The sequence below is a fragment of the Lissotriton helveticus genome, chromosome 9 (assembly GCF_964261635.1).
Source record: "Lissotriton helveticus chromosome 9, aLisHel1.1, whole genome shotgun sequence".
Classification (NCBI taxonomy): domain Eukaryota; kingdom Metazoa; phylum Chordata; class Amphibia; order Caudata; family Salamandridae; genus Lissotriton; species Lissotriton helveticus.
In genome coordinates, this window is record NC_136070.1 from 1,284,230,159 (window position 1) to 1,284,249,850 (window position 19,692).

Consider the following 19,692-nt stretch of genomic DNA (forward strand, 5'->3'; position numbering starts at 1 on the left):
CAGGGCTTGATCCATCACCGTTTTTTAGCTCACTGCACCATCCCAGCTCAGAACCTGGCTATATGCAAATTAGTCTGACCCTGGCCCAGTGCATCATGGGAACAGGGCAGACCAAACTACCTTAATTCAGATACTCTGTCCATCACCACCCCCTTTTGAATCGTTTTGCCACCACAAGTGTGGAAGGGTATGCTCAGATGTGAGTCCCTTGCTCACTGCACCATCAGGATTCAAGCAAGCCGGGCCGAAGACGGCTGTAATGCCAGAAACCGGTCCCCGGAAGCTTGTTTCCTTTCCAGTAAAGAATTGGCTTGGTAGTTTGGTCTGCCCTGTTCCCATGATGCACTGGGCCAGAGTCAGACTAATTTGCATGTAGCCAGGTTCTGAACTGGGATGGTGCAGTGAGCTAAAAAACGGTGATGGATCAAGCCCTGATCTTTTGACTGGGTAGGAGTGTTCTGCTTAATTCAGATACTCTGTCCAACACCACCCCCTTTTGAATCGTTGTATTGTAGGGAACACTACTAAATGGTGGTCAAGGCCTAGCCTCATTCTTGTTAAGACATAGCGGTGGGAGGGTCTTGTTACAAGTGATATGTTTGAAAGCCGTCGATATCTATATGCAGATGGTAAAGCTGGTACATGGCTGGCTTCCCTACTGTTTTCAGCCTGCATTCCTTCTTATGTCACAGGAAGGTGCTCTTTATCTCCTGTTTGGACAATCCTGATACTTCATTTCGGTTTTCCAGGATTGTTTGATTGAATGAGTCTCTATAGGTGTTAGCTAAATATTTGAGCCAGGGGATCTTAAGACAATTATCCAATCGCAGGCAGTCGTTAATAAAAGATTTAGTAAAAATGGTCTCCTTCTTTCCATAACAGAAGAGGTCTCAATGCAGTTAAATCTGTCGGATAATTAAGGCCCACTTCACAGTGAATGAGTTCGGAGGAAGCCGAAGCCGGCAGACATAAAAGATATTTTTTTTTAATAATTGTTTTCCGTTTGCAAGTCATAACTTGGGTGGTGTCCCCATACACCAGCCCCATAAAGTGCAACAGAGGTACATCGTGCTTAATAAATATAGACCATGTCTTTAATGCGGTGATCCCCCAATTTAGATGCAAACTTAAAAACACCATACGCACTTTTGGTCATTTTGGCCCGAACATTAGACAATTCACGGTTCCATTTCCCATCACAGGAGAAAGATAACCCTAGATAGCAAAAATTAGCTACATTTTGCACTTTATTGCCAATGATAAAAAAGGGTTTCATACTCCTGAGTTTCGGACCGTATACCATTGTGAAGGTTTTGGCCTTATTGATCATCAGCTTCCTCTTACTAATAAAATCAGCGAACCCATCAATTAACCTCTGGAGGCCTACCGGCGTTCTGGATAGGAGCACAGCGTTGGCCGCGTAAAGCAGGACTTGAACTTCCTTGCTCTCCACTTGTGGGGAATCCGCCTGAATCATTTTAAGCACTGCGTCCACTTCGTTAATAAATAGGGTAAAAAACAGTGGTGCTAGGACGCAGCCTTGGCGGGTACCGCATTTTACATTCAAATTAGGTGTGCATTCGCCCATTTGGCCATACCGTACTTTGGTCTACAGCTTCTCGTACAGCCTGGCTAAAAAGTAGATGATGGGTTTCGGGGCACCAAGATTACGTAAAACTGGCCATAAAATTGCATGATCCACTAGATTGAAATCGCTGCTAAGTTCAGCAAAACATAAAAAGAGCCGTCTCGGTTTGGCACATGTGTATTTTCCAACTAAAAGCTCTAGGTTGATACACTGTTCTATCGTGCCTAGCCCCTTTCTAAAACCATACTGTGCCTGGGCCAAAATACCATGCTCCACGACCCACTCTACTAGACTTATTAATAGAACCTTACTCGTGATTTTTACTGAAGTCAAGTAGGGAAATGGTCCGATAATTTTTGGCCTCAGATTTGTTACTCTTTTTATAGATGGGGATAATAACAGATTCCCCCCAAGTAGACCGAGAACACTCCGTTACTGCAGCATTAAAAACTCTTGTTAATATCGGCCCCATAGTTCCGGCACAGTTTTGTATACATCGATGGGGACACCAACCAGGCCTGGTGCTTTTCCCCCTTTGCTGCTTCCAAGGCCTAACTCGACCTCGTCAAGGGTAATGTCTAGAGGAATGATGGGCCATTTATGCTGTTTAACAGGGTCCTTCGTAACTAAGTGGCTTGGGTTAAAAATCCTCGTAAAATGAACCACCCACTCCTCACAGCTGACATGACATAAAAGTTCTGGGAAAGAATCATTTTTAAGGAATGGTGATTTCACAGTTTCCCAGAACAACTTATTATTAGATGTATCTGCCGCGAGTGCAAGATTATCCCATGCCTCCTGTTGGAGCTCTCTTTCTGCATTTTAAATTAGATTTATATTCTAGTCTTTGTTCATGTACTAACGCCTTATCCCTGGGTCTGTTGGAAAGGGCTTGTTTCAGCTGGTTCAAGGAGACGGTTCAAGAATGATTAAACCAACCCCTGGCCTGCATTTGTTTCCTATGTGGTGGCGCAGTAAATGATTTCGAGATTGAATCATTAATTATACTAAAATTGATCAAGATCTTGTCTGGTTTGGTCTCAACCACTAAACTGTCTTCAATCTCTTTACCACAAACCTGGACAATGTTTTTTAATATTTTACCTGAGTTAGTACCTTTACATCTAATTCTAGTGCCGCTTGGTCGGCACGGGGCAATATTGCCAATGACCGTACATTACTCTGTTTTATTCCTCCATACGAGCAGTGGCATAATAATACAATTGTGATCACTCAGTGACAAATCATCAATCCACAGGGTAGAACAGAGGTTTACAATATTGGCAGAAACAATTACATGGTCAATAGTGCTATTTGCTGTTCTTCCGGTAAAGGTTGGAATCTCCTTCCCACACCCATCCCTTGCACATTGCATGTCGAGATCAAATTCTGCCAGAACAGCATTTAGGGTTTCGCCATAGGCGGTGTGTGGGAAGTGTATGCAGTCGTCCCCTTCATCATTTTGAAACCTACAAGCTTTTGTCATAGACAAAGGACAAATTGGAATATTAAAATCTCCGATCCAAACAATATCCAAATTAGTATTATCCGCAATAACCAATTTATCAAGTTCCAGCTTCAACTCTGTGACTACATTATGGCGGGTAGAGTCAAATATATTGTTATAAAAATGGATCCGTCCCGGGTGAGAAGCGCGCTATATAAATGCTGTGATTGATTGATCCGTAGGACATCCTGGCCATCCCTGGGGTGTAGCCAAAGTAGCTGTGAATGGTGCCCTATGTTAATAGCTCTTTTGACTCTCAGGGGCAAATTATTTTTTTTAAGAATTAACCCACCCTCTGCTCTACCAGATGGCAAAGGAGTTGCCGGTATATCATAAGAAGTGAACCCTTCAAAATAAGCAATATCAGTACTCCAGGTTTCCTGTAAGCAAATTGTGTCATGTAAATTGATAAACACCTTCCAGCCTAAAATATCCTTCTTGCTTGCTATTCCGGCTATGTTCCAGGTGACAAAGGTATAGCCACAAGCAGAGGGGATTCCTGGACAATCGAAAGGTAGCTAGCTAGTACTACGACTTATTCTGCTACTGGCAGCTCCCTCACTGAATTCTGGAGGCAATATTGGGAGTATTGGATTCACTACCATTTTATGTCCTATGTTCGCATCTAAAATAACTCCAACATTTGCAGCTTAATGCTTTCCTAATAAGTGTGGGAGGTAACGAGCAGACTTATGTCACATGATGGGTCTTTAGAAATGGTAAAAACATCCATGTCCTTATTATACACACTTCCTGCAGGATGCCCTGTGCCCGTCGGCCCAGTACCACCCTGCTCCCCCTGAGGCAGACGAGCTGTAACCTGTCTATCATTAATATCTAGTATGCCAAGTGTTGAAAATCTGTTGAATGTAGGTAAACCAAAGTGTGACTGCGGGAAAACTACTGGTTTAGTTCTACCTAACACCTGATCCCCTCCTACATTGGGTGAAGGTCTTAAATGTCTGTAAAAGAAACCGAGGGGCAGGAGAGAAGCAATACAATCTTTATACGGGTAGGTAGCTGCTCTTTCAAGGGAGGTTCGGGCCCCATTAGGATTCTTAAAATTAATAATTATGCAATCCACATGCAATGTTTTTCTAGATGGCCCTATCCAGGTCACTCTCCTGGTCAAGAGTATCTGATCAGCACGACCCACAGGGAAGTCACAGTTTTGGTTTAACCAATGTACCACTTTGTTTAAAGTGTCATACTTTTCTTTTTGGCCCGTCTCTAGTAGTGGTACATTAACCAATACTGCCACATATGGACAGGATTAATCGGCAGGTCAGTTCGCCCCCACTGGCTCCTCCCCCTCCTTGAGATTATTGGGGGCCTGTGTTGACTCTTTGCTTACAAACCTGTCCCCTCTGGTAAGGCATGGATGTCTACTTTGTGACACTTTGTCTGTCACCTGTTGAAATCGTATTAGCATCTAACATGGGTGCTGGGTTGATAATACCTCGGCCTTCGCCAGTCCTGTTAAGGCTATAGGAGTTGCCTACAATGCTAGATGTTGTATTTACTGTTGCATTAGTTAGGCCTGAATTGGGACGCTCATTATGTCCCCCTGTGGGCCATTTGCATTCTCCCTTCTGTATCCACTGTTATGTTTTAATGTATTACTGAGTTTAATGACTTCTCCATTAAGTTTATCTATTTTATCAAATAGTGGTTTAATGGATAGCTCCAATTTTTGTGTCAGAAGAGCTACAATATAATTAGCGTGCTCATCGGACATGGGGCTTGAGTCAGGGTTTTTCTCAGGGCCTTTTTTAGTTTTACTACTAGTCCCGGGTTTAGCTTGGACTTTCCTGCAATTCCTTTTCCTTTTTGGGGTTGGTGGGCCACTAAGTGATGGCGATCGTGGAACCTCAACTTGCAATAGTAGATCTTGATCAGGAGCAGAGCTACCCGGATTCGCAAGATTACGTAGATTACCCAGCGGTTCACAATGGGTCAAGGACACTTCAATTTGCAGTGCTCTTTTTCTGTCTTACCGCTGCCCCTCAGTTTTTCCTGAAAGTGATGTTGGTGGCTGGCGCTCACCAACAGAGGTTGGGGATTCCAGTCTTTTCCCTATCTTGACGATTGGCTGTTGAAGTTTGGCTCACCCCAGGCAGTCGTCTTTCACCTTAACACTACAGCGAAACGTCAGCGTTCTGTGGGGTTCACTATCAACATGCCGATCTCACATCTGTCACTCTCTCAGATGCTTCCCTTCATTAGAGCCGTTCTGAAGACAGTGCAGTTTTGGGCTTATCCTCCCGAACAGCGAGTCAAGGACATTACGATGCGTCAGCCTCTATCCTGGATTTAGGTGAGACTGACTCTGCTGGGCCTCCTGCATCCTGCCTGTGGCACATGCCTGGTGGCGTATATAGGCTGTGCAGTGGGACTTGAAGTTCAGTGGGCAAGGCATCAAGCAAATCTTTGACATGGTCCAGATCTCGCAGGGAACTGCAAAAGAACTATAGTGGAGGCTAACAAACTGCAGTTGGGTCAGTGGCAGACACCTCTTCCTTACCCAACCAGAACGGACTCTAATGACGTTCCAGAACAATCTGTTTGAGCTTCAGGTGATTTGATTGGCATTGAAGGCCTTTCTCCCTTCAATCAAGCGAAGGCTAGTGCAAATGTTTGCCGACACCACCACTGCCATGTGGTACTGCAACAAACAAGCTAGTGTGGAGTCGTGGGCCCCTTGTGAATGGGCCTGGTGCCTCTGAAAATAGCTAGAAAACCAAGTCTTATCCCTAGTGGTTGATCACCTCGCGGGCTCTTTGAATGCCCGAGCAGCCAAACTCAGCCATCGATGCTTAGCGAATCACGAATGGCATCTCCATCCGGAGGTGGTACAATGTCTCTTCCAAGAATGGCGATATCTTTGGTTAGATCTGTTCACCTCTGCCGAAAACAGGCAATGTCCTTGCTGGAGCCTAAAAATTTGGCTGTTTCCCAGGTCTGATCCCTAAGCCATCCCTACTGTCGACCCGGTCTGTTGGTTTGGTTGATCTATTTAAGTCTGAGCGCCAGGATACCCGCAGGGTGACAGTCGCGCTATATAAAAGCCTAATTCAATTCAATTCACTCATGTCAGTAATTTTGCACTTTGGAGTTTTGAAGGTTGCTCTTGCTCTGTGATGCTTTTGTCTTGATTACAGCTCTGGCCTCCTGTGCACCTTTCTGCCAATAACACTCCTGCCCAGAGCTCTTGGGAAGATCAGGAACCGGGCACAAGTTATTTTTGTGGTGTCGTATTAGGCATGGAAATTCTGGTAAACAGAGCTGTTGAGCATGAGCATCAGTTCCAATCGGTTGCCACTTTGTGAGCATATTGTGTCCCAACCGACAGGGCAGGGTAAGTCTGCAATGGTATTTTGGCAGCCAGGCGTCACTCTGGTTTATGCTTGCCATTAGAGCAACTTTGTAATATGGTGTACCGAATGACAAGTTGACCCTTTGTCTGAATCCCTTTCTCAAGTTCTTCTGTTTATTTTTTCTTTGGCCCAGCAAAGTACTGCTTCAGACACGTTAAAGAGTTATCTGTCTGCCATCTCAGCTTTTTTATGGCTGCCTGACCAGCCATCCCTCTTTAAATCCCCTATAGTACATAGATTCTTAAAAGGCCTCCAACATGTTTCCACTAGCGCCTTTTATTATGCCCGAAAAGGACTTAAATTTCGTTTTTACGTTTCTCACATGCGCTCGCTTTGAGCCGCTCCACAAATGTCCACTCGGACTCCTCCCCATCAAAACAGCCTTTCTGCTGACAAAAACATCTGCCCAGAGGTTCAGTGAGTTACAGGTACTGTCTGCACATCCTCCATACTGTACCATCTACCCAGGCAAGCATCTGTTTGACTGAAAGTGGTAACTCTTTTGCATAGCCCAATTTATCACAGCCTTCCTCCCGTGCTCTGCCTTAACCCCTAAAGAAGAGGAGAGACGCCACTGTTGGACCCAGAATGAGTGTTGTCCTTCTACCTTGACCGCACAAGAGAGTTCCAGGTGGATAATCGACTCTTTGTGGTGCTTGTTGAAGCCAGGAAAGGGAAGGCGGTGCAGAAATAGACCAACTCATGATAGATAGTACTCTGCATCAAGATCTGCAAAGCATTGGGAAAAAAGCACCCCACCCCCAACGGATCCTAGGCACCCTTGTTACTTGTGATCTGTAATTGGTCTCCTTTGAATACTTCGAATCTCTCCGAAGGATGTCAAACAAGTTTCCATTGGCCTTCCAGTGTTTGTTGTTTGTTCCAAATGGCGAGTGACAGACAAGCAGGGAATAGATGTGAACTGTTGAAGCAGGTCTGTTATATATTAAATACAATGCACCTACTGTGGTTTAATGTTATTCCTACTTTCAGCAGCCAGCCTACATGTACCGTAAATTCCACCGTGAAGTAAGAATGGAAAAGGCACTAATGTGATGCTCTCTCGGCCTGTAAGTCCCAAGGATTGTGTTTGGTCAACAACCATTTTAATCCAGTGTTTTCTCGAATACAGGTTTGTGTTATACTATACCATAAATTCAGTGAAAATTGTGATGAAGTCATTTAATGAATCCTAATTCTTGAAATGGGACGAGTACTAATCGATTTAGTGTTGGACATTAACTAGTGAACTAGTTCTCTGTGCGCACAAGTGGTTGGATGTGAGAAGAAGTTACAAGAAAATACTTTTTTATTGTAGGCCGAGGATGGACATTCTTAAAGAACCCCCCAGTGAAGCAAATAGCATAAAATCTGGAAATACTATTACCAAGACCAGGGGTTTAAACCATGCTTCAAGGTAACCTTTTGTTGAATATATACAACTGTGCCAAAAGCTCATTATAAAAATGTTTGTATGACTTAGAACTGTTGCTTTATTTAAGCTGAAGCCAGAACGTGCTTAAATGAAGTTCATTCTCCAAAGCACCATGGATGCAGAAATGTATCTTTTACATGTATGTTTTTGCAGAGTTTGGTTCGCGCTTCAATGTGAATTTGTGGTCACTTTGGAGCCCGGAAGATTAAGATTGTCTCATCTGTATAATGATCATTTGTATCTCCGGTAACCAAAATCGTTCATAAAAATACAAAAAATGAAACCTCGATATAAGATCACAAGGAAAGAATGAGTTAAGACATTTTGATAATTATGGCTTTAGAAATTACGGTATGCTCTGTGAAAAGAGGTAGACCTAGTAATCCCTCTTCTAATTTTGTCTCGCGCATAACATTAGAATATATTGGTGATTATTTAAAGGATAAATAGATCAGCTTCTGCTTTGATTGTGGGGGGTCAGCAGCACGTATGTATCCACATACATTTCCACTTTACGTAATAGATGGTATGCTTTCCTGTACTGCATTAAGTGGAAATGTTCTTCAGAATAGAATGTAAGCAAATTTACATTCTTTGCCTGTGAGTATTATCAAATCTCCATTTTGTAGTCTTCTTTATGATGGGTTGATTTGTTACCAAATGTTATCCAGAGAAGACCAGCAAATGGTGAATATGGTTTTATCAATGGCAAATATGCCCACATTTCCTTATGTCAATATTCTGGCCCTTCTGTAGGACATTACTATCTAGCTGCTCTTCCCTTAGTCCTTTTATTACTGTCTTTGTTATAAGTGCTGTTCTTAGTGAATTATTTTTAGGTGATGCCCACAGACCACTCCTGCTGACCTTTTGTTTACAATATAATAATCCGTAGAGTGGGCTTTACGTCCGCCCCTTGCTCATGATTGGATGGCTTTATTATTTCTCAGTGCGATGCTCCCTAATTCAATAGCTTTCCTCCCTGGTCTTTTTGAAATTTTCCTTGAAGCCTAGCTTCTTATCATTTTAATTGGATGAGTTGCATTTTACCACTGGTAACATCAGGGAATTTATTTTCATTTGCCTTTTAGCAATCCATGGCGGCAAATAATGTATCTGATAGACTTCTAGCCGCAGATTCCTTACCTCAGAATTATCGCCAGGTGTCACTGTATCCCAAATTCTTTTCATAGTCAGTACCCCTGTGTGCTGATAGGTGTCTTAGTTCGGCTCAGCGTGGGGTTGTTGACGTCATCAATGGCGAAAGTGACTTGCATGGCAGAACCTATATAGGCGCCACCCCGTGGCCAGTCTTCTTTTCATGGCAACGGCAGGTGTTTCCAGCCACGTCAGCCCTATCCCAGCCACTGTCCCACACAAACTGCCCAAGCTGTGCAAGGACGTGGACACTGTGCATTCCGATCCCAAGATGGAGGCCACAAGTCGTCCACCACTACCTCTAACAGCCACAGCCTCCAAGCACTCCTAGACTGATTCTGCAGGACCACACTACTCCAGTTGGTGGGAGAATGTCATCTCCCCCACTGGAGATCCATCACATCGGACAAGTGGGTCTTGCAAATTGTCCAGGAGGGCTATTCTCTGCCTTTTCTTTCTTTTCCTCTTCCTATTCTGCCAAAACAGGAACGGTTGAGGGAGGATCATTTAAAGTTGCTCCAAGAGGAATTTACGGGCTCTCTTGGCCAAGGGAGCTATAGAAAGGGTCCCAGTTTCAGAAGTAGGCAGTGACTGTTATTTGATCTACTTTCTGATTCCAAAGGAGAACAAGGGCTCATTTTGGACCTTCGGACCTTCAATTTCTTCCTCAAAAAGGAGAAATTCAAAATGCTTACTCTGGCTCAGGTCTGGTCTGCCCTAGACCAAGAAAACGGGATGGTAGCGTTAGACCTGCAAGACGCATATTTTTACAATTCCATACTGCCAGGCCACAGGCATTACCTGCGATTCAAGGTAGGCCATGTGCACTTTGTTTACAGTGCTTCCCTTCGGCCTTACCAGTGCCCCTCTGGTGTTCACCAAGGTGATGGCAGTGGTCTCAGCTCATCTGCACAGGTTAGTCTTCCACTACCTCGACGACTGGCTGTTGAAGGCATCCTCGTCCCAGACAGTCATCTCCCACCTTCAGACTATGGCGAACCTCATACATTTGCTGTGGTTCTCTATAAACATCCGGACTCCTTCTCAGATACTCCCGTTCATCGGGGCAGTTCTGGACACTGCAGTTTCGGGCCTAACATCCTGAGCAGCGAGTCCAGGATATTCAGGCTAGGATTCTGATATTTCAGCCTCTATCCTGGATTTCGGTGAGACTGATTTTGAGGCTGTTGGGCCTCATGGCCTCCTGCATCCTGATGGTAAGATATGCCAGGTGGCCTATGCATTCGATCAAGCACCAATGACTCGGTCTCGATTTAGTATTGGGCTACTCTATTTTTTTTTTTGAGAACCCTAAGCATCTAGATGTCCTTCACTGATCCGCACAAGGACTGCGTATGGTGCTTGTCTTCCGATCACGACGTCGATGGATGTGCGTGTTGCAGGAAGATGACCTCTAAGGCATTAAAGGAAAGGGAAGCAAAGTTATTTATTGCTAAAATGAAGAAGAGTAAGAAGGAGAGTAAAAGAAGGTAGAGGTCGAGATCTCGTTCCGAGTCCAGGTCGGGCTTGAAGTCGGCGTCGGGACATTCGAAGTCGAAGAGACATAAGAGAAAGAAGCACTCTTCAAGGCGTCACTCTGATAAGGAACCGGCGCCGAAGTTGTCTCTCGACGTCGCAGAAGTGAGGTCGATCCTTTTTATTCAAAACGGGTCTCGCCAGAGAAGAAAGTGTCTCCTGAAGTCGAAGTCTCTCGATCACAGACGCCGGCTCCATCGGATTCGGTCCATTCTTCGGATCCGGGTGAAGCCAAGCCAGAGCAAGAAGATCAGGAGCAGCCTGAAGAGGTTCCTTTGTCAGCGCCGACGGGCCCGACTCCAGGTACACCGGCTTCGGAGCCGGCGCCGGGAAATTATCCCCCTTTCCCGGCTCCAGACCAAGACCCATCACACTATCTAAACGCAATGTATGGTGTCTTTGCAAGGGCTATGTACCCCTCTGGTGCGCTTGCGGGCCCCATGGGTCCTTTTGCCTTTAATTTGGGTGTCCCTCAGGCATATGCCCAGGCTCCATTTATGCCCTTTCTTCCATCTCTGGCGCCGCCTGTTCGTCCTCGTTCGGCGCTAGCGGCGCCGTCGGATCCGCGTTCGACGCCGGTTCCGACTCCGATGGAGTCGGTTGTGGATCCATCGACTCCAGTCCCGAGGATCCGCTCCAGGAGGGAGGCCCAAAAAGTTGCTGAAGAGGCACACTATCAGAAGGACATGGAGGAAGGTGAACTTCCTGATTCTGAGGACTATTTTGCGGAATTAAAAGATGCAAGTGGTCTTGATGTCTCCCCTGAGTGGGATTTTTCTCCTGGTTCAGATGCTCCTTCTAAGGAGGTAGTCCCATATCACACAGTTGTGAGAAAAGCTGCAGAGTTATTGGACATTAATCTTCCTACCACTGAATTTAAGTCTAATCTATTGACTGAAGTGTTGCATTCTCCATCTTCTGTGACTGAGCCTTTGTTACCATTTAATGAGGCAATTCTGGAGCCGGTGTTGGAGGTTTGTAAAGAACCTTTGTCTGCACCTGCAGTCTCTAGGACTGTGCACGGAGATATAGAGTGGCACCGGAGGATCCAGAATTTTTGTCAGCTCACCCTTCACCTGAGAGCCTTGTGGTTCAGGTGGCTTGCTCAAAGAAGTTTTCAGGAGCTTTTACACAGGTTCCAGCTGACAAGGAGTCAAAAAGGATTGACCAGTCCGCTAAGAAGGTGTTCTCATCAGCGAGCATGGCACTGAAGTCATCAAATGCAACTTGCTTGATGGGAAGGTATATCCGTGCCTTGATGGATTCCTCTAAACAGTTGCTGCCAAAACTGTCTGACAGGAAGAACTTTCAGGAGGTTTTGGATGATACCCAAGCTGCTGCGCGCCAGGTAATTCAAAGTGGCCTGGATAAAGCGTACTCGGTGGCTAGAATTATGGGCTCTGCAGTGGCAACGAGAAGGGGAGCTTGGTTGAAGTCTTCAGACTTTTCTCAAGATGTGCAGGCTACTTTGTTGGACTTACCATTTGATGGTACGGGTCTGTTTGGTAAGAAGGCTGATGCCGCACTTGAAAGATTCAAAGATAGTAAGGCCACGGCAAGATCACTTGGCTTGCAGACCCAGTCCAGAGGATCCTTTCGTAAATACAGAGGATTCGGGAAGTCATCCTTTCGTTCGCAAGGGCAGCCTCGTCAGCAGCAACAGCAACAAAATACGCTGGATAAACCTAATAGAGGAAGAAACCGAGGTCGTCCATGAGGTCGTCAACCCTCCTCCTCCTCCTCTTCCTCTCCTCCTATCGCCGCAGCAAAGCAGCCCTAGATTCCCCATTCCCAGTCATGTTGGTCCTGTTGGGGGTCGGCTTACCCATTTTCTGCGGGATTGGGAATCAGTCACTACAGACCAATGGGTTCTCAATCTTGTGGCAAATGGGTATGCTCTTCCCTTCAGGGAATTCCCTCCAACTTACACTCCTTGTCAAGGGGTTTGCTCAGAGGAACATCTCAGTCTCCTTCAGGAGGAGGTGCTGACCTTGTTAAAGAAAGGCGCGATAGAGGTGGTTCCAGAGCAGGAAAGAGTCAGGGATTCTACTCCCGGTATTTCCTGATTCCCAAGAAGGATGGCAGGCTTCGCCCAATCCTGGATCTCAGGATCTTGAATCTTTATCTGAAACACGAGAAGTTCAAGATACTTACCCTTGCGCAGGTTCTTCAGGCGCTGCTGGAAGAAGACTGGATGGTGTCGCTCGACTTACAGGTCGCGTATTTTCATATCCCGATCCTGGAGTCGCACAGGAAGTATATCCGTTTCACGGTGGGGTCGCAACACTACCAGTTTGCGGTCCTTCCGTTTGGTCTTACTACTGCGCCTCAAGTTTTCACCAAGGTGATGGCAGTGGTGGCAGCCCATCTCAGGAGGTCGGGGATTCCTGTATTACCCTATCTGGACGACTGGCTGATCAAAGCAGTGTCTGCTAGAGACAACTCAGTTGTTGTACAGGTTGGGTTTTTCGATAAATGTACCCAAGTCTCACCTGATGCCCTCACAGCGCAACCTGTTTATAGGGGCAGTACTGGACACTACTGTTTGTCGGGCATTCCCTCCTCCTCAAAGGATTCTCGACTTTCAGGAAATTATTCCTTTGTTTTACAATGGAGCGGTCGTTCCAGTCCTGAAGGTCCTTTGCCTGCTCGGTCTGTTTGCTTCCTGCATTCTGCTGGTCAACCATGCACGCTGGCACATGAGGGCGCTCCAGTGGTGCCTCCGCAGGCAGTGGTATTAGCACAACGGAGATCTCAGGGAGTCTGTGAGGATCTCCAGAGAAACTGCAGCGGATCTGTCTTGGTGGAGCGTGGAGGGCAATCTGTCTCAAGGAAAGCCCTTTTATCTGCCTCCATCGGTTGCCACAGTGATCACGGATACCTCCACTCTAGGGTGGGGTGCTCATCTGGGGGATCTGGAGGTCAAGGGTCTTTGGTCTCCAGAGGAAAGGTTGCTTCACATCAACCTTCTGGAATTGAGGGCGATTCGTTTGGCACGCAAGGCCTTCCTCCCTTCCCTTCGCGGTCCGTCGGTTCAGGTCCTGACGGGCAACACGACCGCGATGTGGTATGTCAACAAGCAGGGAGGAGTAGGGTCGCAGTGTCTCTGCAGAGAGGCTCTGCGTCTCTGGTCCTGGGTTCAGGACCACCAGATTTGTCTGATGGCAAATCATCTGGCCTGAGTTCTGAATGTTCGCGCAGACAGTCTGTCGGCAGTTCTCAGCCGACCACGCGTGGAGGCTTCACCCAGAGGTGGTTCGTCACGTCTTCCGGACGTGGGGAACTCCTCAGATGGACCTGTTCGCCACTCACGAGAACGCTCACTGCCCCTCATTCTGCAGTCTCCAGTATCAGTTGCAGGGAGCTTTGGGGGATGCGTTTCAGTTGAGTTGGGGCTCACAACTCCTTTACGCGTTTCCTCCCATACCCTTGATTCCTCGGGTTCTGAGGAAGATTCGCCAAGACCGGGCCCAAGTTATATTGGTCGCCCCGGATTGGCCAAGAAGGGTGTGGTACACAGATCTTCTCCACCTCTCCTCGTGCCCTCCACTCCGTCTCCCTCTCAGGGCAGATCTCCTCTCTCAGATGGAGGGGCAGGTTCTACACCCCCACCTCCAGACATTACACCTTCATGCCTGGAGAGTCACGCCGAGGATTGCTCTGACTTAGGGAGCGATATAAAAACAAATTTACTTCCTCCTACCCACCACCACCCAAAAGAAAGAGCTTTTAGGGTAGAGTGTGGATGAACACGACGCAATTACTATGGTCCTGCGCCGTGTTCGCTGAAGACCAGTACAATTCAGTTAAACCTGACTCAGGAGTGTATGGTCCTGATGAGAACTCTACAATTAGAAGAGTTCGAAACGCGTAGACCTTGTGTTCTTAAAGCCATTAGGAGTCAACCAACAAAAAGGATTTGCTTTGGATTACAGATTCACGTTTAATTTAGAATCTATGGCTATGTAAAAATTTTATTTTTGACAAATTGATTGAAGATTGTAAATAAGAACAGTATGTAAGGGAGTATGTATGAGTATGTTTGAACAGTGATCTGGTATGATACTAAGTTTGTTTGATAGGAGTGTGTTTTTTGACTCATTGTACAGAATGTCTTATATGTTATTTTTGTCATATATTGTATTTTGAAATGTGAAAAATGTGACAAAAAATGACCAAAGAATTCTAATGAATTAAAATAAAAACAAAGGATTGATTCAAGAAACTAAGGTCTCCTCACCTTATGTTTTAGTTCTGAGGTGAGATGTATAGGAAATAACAAATTGAGATAGGCAGCATTGGCGCTTCTCTTGTTTATAATACATGGAGATTGAACGGGGCAACCTGAATTCCTTTTCTCTCCCGCCTGATGTGGTGCATGTAATTCTTTCGGCCAGGCGTCTTTCCACCAAGTCAATCTATTCCTATAGGTCGTCCAAATTCGTTTCCTGGTGTGGAGAGAAATCTATTGACCCCTTGAGAGCTCGTTTGTCTAACAGACTTCAGTTTGCTCTTTCTTTGGCCCAGCAGGGTTTTGCTGAGGCGACTGTAAAGGGTTATTTATCGGCCTTGTCGGCTTTCCTTTGTTTGCCGGACCAGCGTCTTTATTTAAATCACCTATTGTATTACGTTTTTTAAAAGGTCTTACCAACAAATTCCCTCCAACTCCATTTATTGTGCCTCAATGGGACTTGAATCTTGTCTTGACCTACTTGATGGGTTCACCCTTTGAACCTTTACACAAGTGTCCCATGAGACTTCTGTCTTTTAAGACTGTTTTTCTTGTAGCAATTACCTCGGCAAGGAGGGTAAGTGAGCTTCAGGCTCTTAGTTCGAAACCCCCATTCCTGACCATTCATGCTGAGAGAATGGTTCATAGGACCAGGGCTGCTTTTCTGCCTAAGGTGGTAACTCCCTTCCACCTGGGGCAGTCCATTACCCTCCCTACCTTTTATCCTCCCCCTCACCCTTCCAAGGAGGAGGAGCGGCTTCATCACCTAGACCCTAAGAGGGCGGTGAGTTTCTACCTCGATAGGACTAAAGACTATCGTGTGGACGACCAGCTTTTTGTTGGATTTGCTGGCTGTAAGAAAGGAAAAGCGGTGCACGAGCGCACGCTATCGAGATGGATTATCTTGTGTATAAAGATCTGCTACGCCCTGGCTGGTAAGGAACCTCCAGAGGGTATAAGGGCTCATTCTACTAGAGCAAAGTCTTCAACATCTGCCTTGGCTAGAGGTGTGCCTGTAGATGATATTTGCAGGGCCGCAACTTGGGCCTTCCTCCACACTTTTGCGAAGCATTACTGCTTGGATACTGAGGTGAGGAGGGACGGCCACTTTGCGCGCTCTGTCCTCCAGGATTTCTTGGTATAGCAGAGTGGACACCCTCCTCCGGGAGTGGGGACTCCTGTGGGATTCTTTTCACAAGGTGAGGAATCAGCTGGCAGATGTATCTATCAGAAGAACAAGTTACTTACCTTCGGTAACGCTTTTTCTGGTAGATACAGTATCTGCCTGTGGATTCCTCACTGACCCACCCGCCTACCCGTTGTCCACTCTTCTAGATCTGCTATGTGTATATTTGAATGTTTTTTAAATGGATGTTTTGTATATTCATGCATATTCCATTGTTTGCACACTGTGTTGGTTTGAATACTGTGTACTATGTATACTACTACTGTTTATGTTGGTCCATCCGTGTGCCTCGGTGGCACGGAAAAAAGGGCGGAACTGACGTCATCACGCTGACGAGGTCCTATTATGGATCCAGTGACGTCAGCGGGGTCGCGAGCGGAGTCGTACCCTCTGTGACGTCGTCCATGACCTCGCCGTCGTGGAGAGCTACAAAAGTTTCCGATTGGCTGCTGCGCAGGGGGATATTCACAAGGTGAGGAATCCACAGGTAGATACTGTATCTACCAGAAAAAGCGTTACCGAAGGTAAGTAACTTGTTCTTCTGGCGGCTAGGCAGTCCCCCACAAAGACAGTATACGCCTGCCGTTGGCAGAAATTTGTTTTGTATTCTATACAGAAAGGTCCATTGACCCTCTTTCTGCTTCTCTTTCTACTGTCCTTTTATTCATTCTAACCCTTGCCCAGCAGGGCTCTGCTTTTGGAACTCTCAAGGGTTACCTTTCTGCTGTCTGCTTTTTTTGTGGCTGCCAAACCAGCCCTTTCTCTTCAAATCTCCTATTGTAAATACATTTCTAAAAGGGCATTTGTTTCCGCCCACGCCCTTTGGTATGCCACAGTGGAACCTTTATTTGGCCCTTACCTATCTGATGTGTGCTCTTTGAGCCTTTGCACAATTGTCCCCTCCTTCTGTTGAACATCAAAACAGCCTTCTTGGTGGCAATTACATCTACCTGGCTGGAGGGTGAGTGAGTTGCAGACGTTATCTTGCTCGCTTACTCATCTTATGTCCTTTTCTGGACAAGGTGGTGCTTCGCCCCAGGGAATTCTTTTTGCCAAAGGTTGTGACCCTGTTCCATCTGGGTCAGTCCATCACTTTGGCCACCTTTTTTGCTCCCTCGCATCCCTCGAATTAAGAGGAGCGTCTCCACCAACATGACCCAAAAAGAGTGTTGTCGTTCTACATTAACCGCACAAAAGAGTTCCGGTGGAGGACCAACTCTTTGTGGAGTACGTGGAAGCAAAGAAGGTAAGGGCAGTTCAGAAAAGGACCATTTCTTGCTCGTTCTCTGCATCAAGATCTGTTATGCCTTGGCAAAGAAGCAGTCCCGTGAGGGATTAAGGGCCCATTCCACCAGGGAAAAAGCTGCGACTATTGCCTTTGCTCGGGGTGTCCAAGACATCTGTCTGGCAGCAACGTGTGCTTCTTTGCATATGTTTGCAAAACTTTACTTCCTTGGTGTTCAGTTGTTCAGGGACAGACATTTTGCCCATTCAGTCCTGCAAGACTTTGTAGTTAAGGATGAGAGTCCGTAACCCACCGCCGGGATGGTATGGCTCAGGTATCCGATTCAAAGGTAAGGAATCTGCAGCTAGATGTCTTTATCAGATGAACAAGTTACTTACCTGACGTTGTAGGACTAGGGTTGTTTCCACCTTTCAGGTCCCTAGTTTTGCACACAATTATGTCAGTTACTTTGTGGCTCTGCGCTTGTGGTTTGGGAAAAAAAAAGTACTGACGTCCGTGACCCTAGGTGGCGCCTATACAGGCCTCCTGGTGTGGCAGGTATGTCGTAAGAGTAAGGCCGGATTCAAGCACTACAGGGTCGGTCACTGACAAATGTCGATGGTCCCACATCTAGTTTGCCTCTGATGTCTAGAGCGCAACAATGACGCTAAAACCTGTGCTGATTGTCGCGCCAAGCACTTTCCCTCAAGCTCCTTGCTGCTTGACAAGTAAAGCTGAGACGGTCATGATCCTGGTTGAGCGTAATTCTTGGGATCGATCGCAGAGCCATCGATCTTCAATGCAGTTGAAGTCGTCCCACTCTAGTAGGTTCCGCAAGATGCAGAGGTTTTCGACTTGACCCCGTCCGTCAAAGTCATCCGACGAGACAAGGGAGCGTCGTCGCTAGAACCTAGCTACGCAGTTAAGTGCATCTCTGGATTTCATGCAGCTGGAGCGACCCCCACCCAGCATTAAGAAGTTTGAGGCCGTCCCCTTGGAGCGCCTTCAGGCCCTTTGGGTTCGAGAGGTGCCCCTACTGTTTTTCCGCCAGAAGATTCACTCTTGGCACCAAATGGATATCCTGGGACCTACGGATGGAACTGGACTGGTGCCTATCCTACCATCTTGACCTTCCCCGATGCTGGTCCAGAGTTTAATGCTCCCAGCTCCCCCCTTCTCATCTCCGACACGAAGATGAAGGGGTGTTGCCTGGCGCCGACTGGAGCATACCCTCCAGACTGGAGCCCAAGCCCTATACCAATGGCATGCAGTCAGTGGTCAGCAATAGGCAAAATGGCGCTCTAAGGTCTATAACAAGTAACAATCCGTTATGGCAGGTAATCTGGCACGGTGCATAACGTAGGGAAAAACCACCAAATCCCCACGTGAGGCCAGCAGACCACTCTACTATATATACAAATCCTCTGCACACGTTCAAAAGTAAATTACATAGTTACATAAAATACAACAATGATGCTTGTCTTTGTATTTTCAGTTGATTCGACATCTTAAGCCTTCTTATCAAACACGTGTTTTGTCGCTGTTACAAGGGATTACCCCGCGATGACTTCAGGGCTGAGGTCAGTTTCAAGTAGACTCTTATTTCCGGTGATAATTCTATCCGGAAGGGGTTCCTATAATTTCTGCGCCTGGAGAGGTAGACTATTTAGTCTTGTGTTCGAATATCTTAATGCGCTTCCAAGTGTAAGGGAGTTTCTTTTAGAAGAACTGCCCCATCCGGCAGTATTAGGTAGAACCCCTTGGATCTCCAGGCTGTGGTGTGTTCGCCATGCAAATCAGCTGCTGTTGGCTAAGAAGGCTTAAGATCTTGAATTAAAGACATCTGAAAAGACAAGCATCATTGTGGTATTTGTACCTATACCAATGGGCTAGGATTTGGGGAAGATTGCATGGGGCCATTGGACCCTGAAGAATAACAGCCCCTAGACACCAACATGGACTGATGTGAGAAATTGTCAGACGCCAGTGGACTGGACAATGTTCCCAGATACTGGGTTGGTCTTTCCTTCTATCGTCGCTATAGAGAAGTGAGCCTCTTTTGCTATGCTGGTAAGTGGGGCCGAGGACCTGGACCTTAGCCTGCCCAGTGACAGTCTTATCAGAGGTGTGTCAGCCAGGATATACCCCCTCAAAGTACTTCTCCCATTTAAAGAAGTGCTTACAGACGTCCTGCTCGGGGCCTGGTCCAAGCCTTGCACAGGGGCTCCTGTGAATAGGACAGTTGCCTGCCCCCATCACCTCACCCCAGGGGACCCCAGTTTCCTCACACAGCACCCTGTTATCTTGGTGGTCCAATCCTCCACTTATTTTGTAAATCCTGGCTCATTCTCTGCCACCTTACTAGATAGGGAATTCTTCTACCAGCCTGGCACTGCGGTCTGTGATCACATTCTGCTTTTGGGCCGATTCTCCCATTCACTTTGGGATT

General features: G+C 46.4%; 1 protein-coding gene across 1 annotated transcript in view; it reads left to right on the forward strand.

Annotated features, from left to right (window-relative positions):
• Window positions 1-19,692, forward strand: part of RYBP (RING1 and YY1 binding protein) — a 285,053-nt gene that overhangs the window by 254,438 nt on the left and 10,923 nt on the right. Inside the window, exon 4 of the mRNA XM_078661879.1 lies at window positions 7,791-7,889. Coding sequence (XP_078518005.1) covers window positions 7,791-7,889 — 99 coding nt within the window. The remainder of the gene's footprint in view (window positions 1-7,790; window positions 7,890-19,692) is intronic.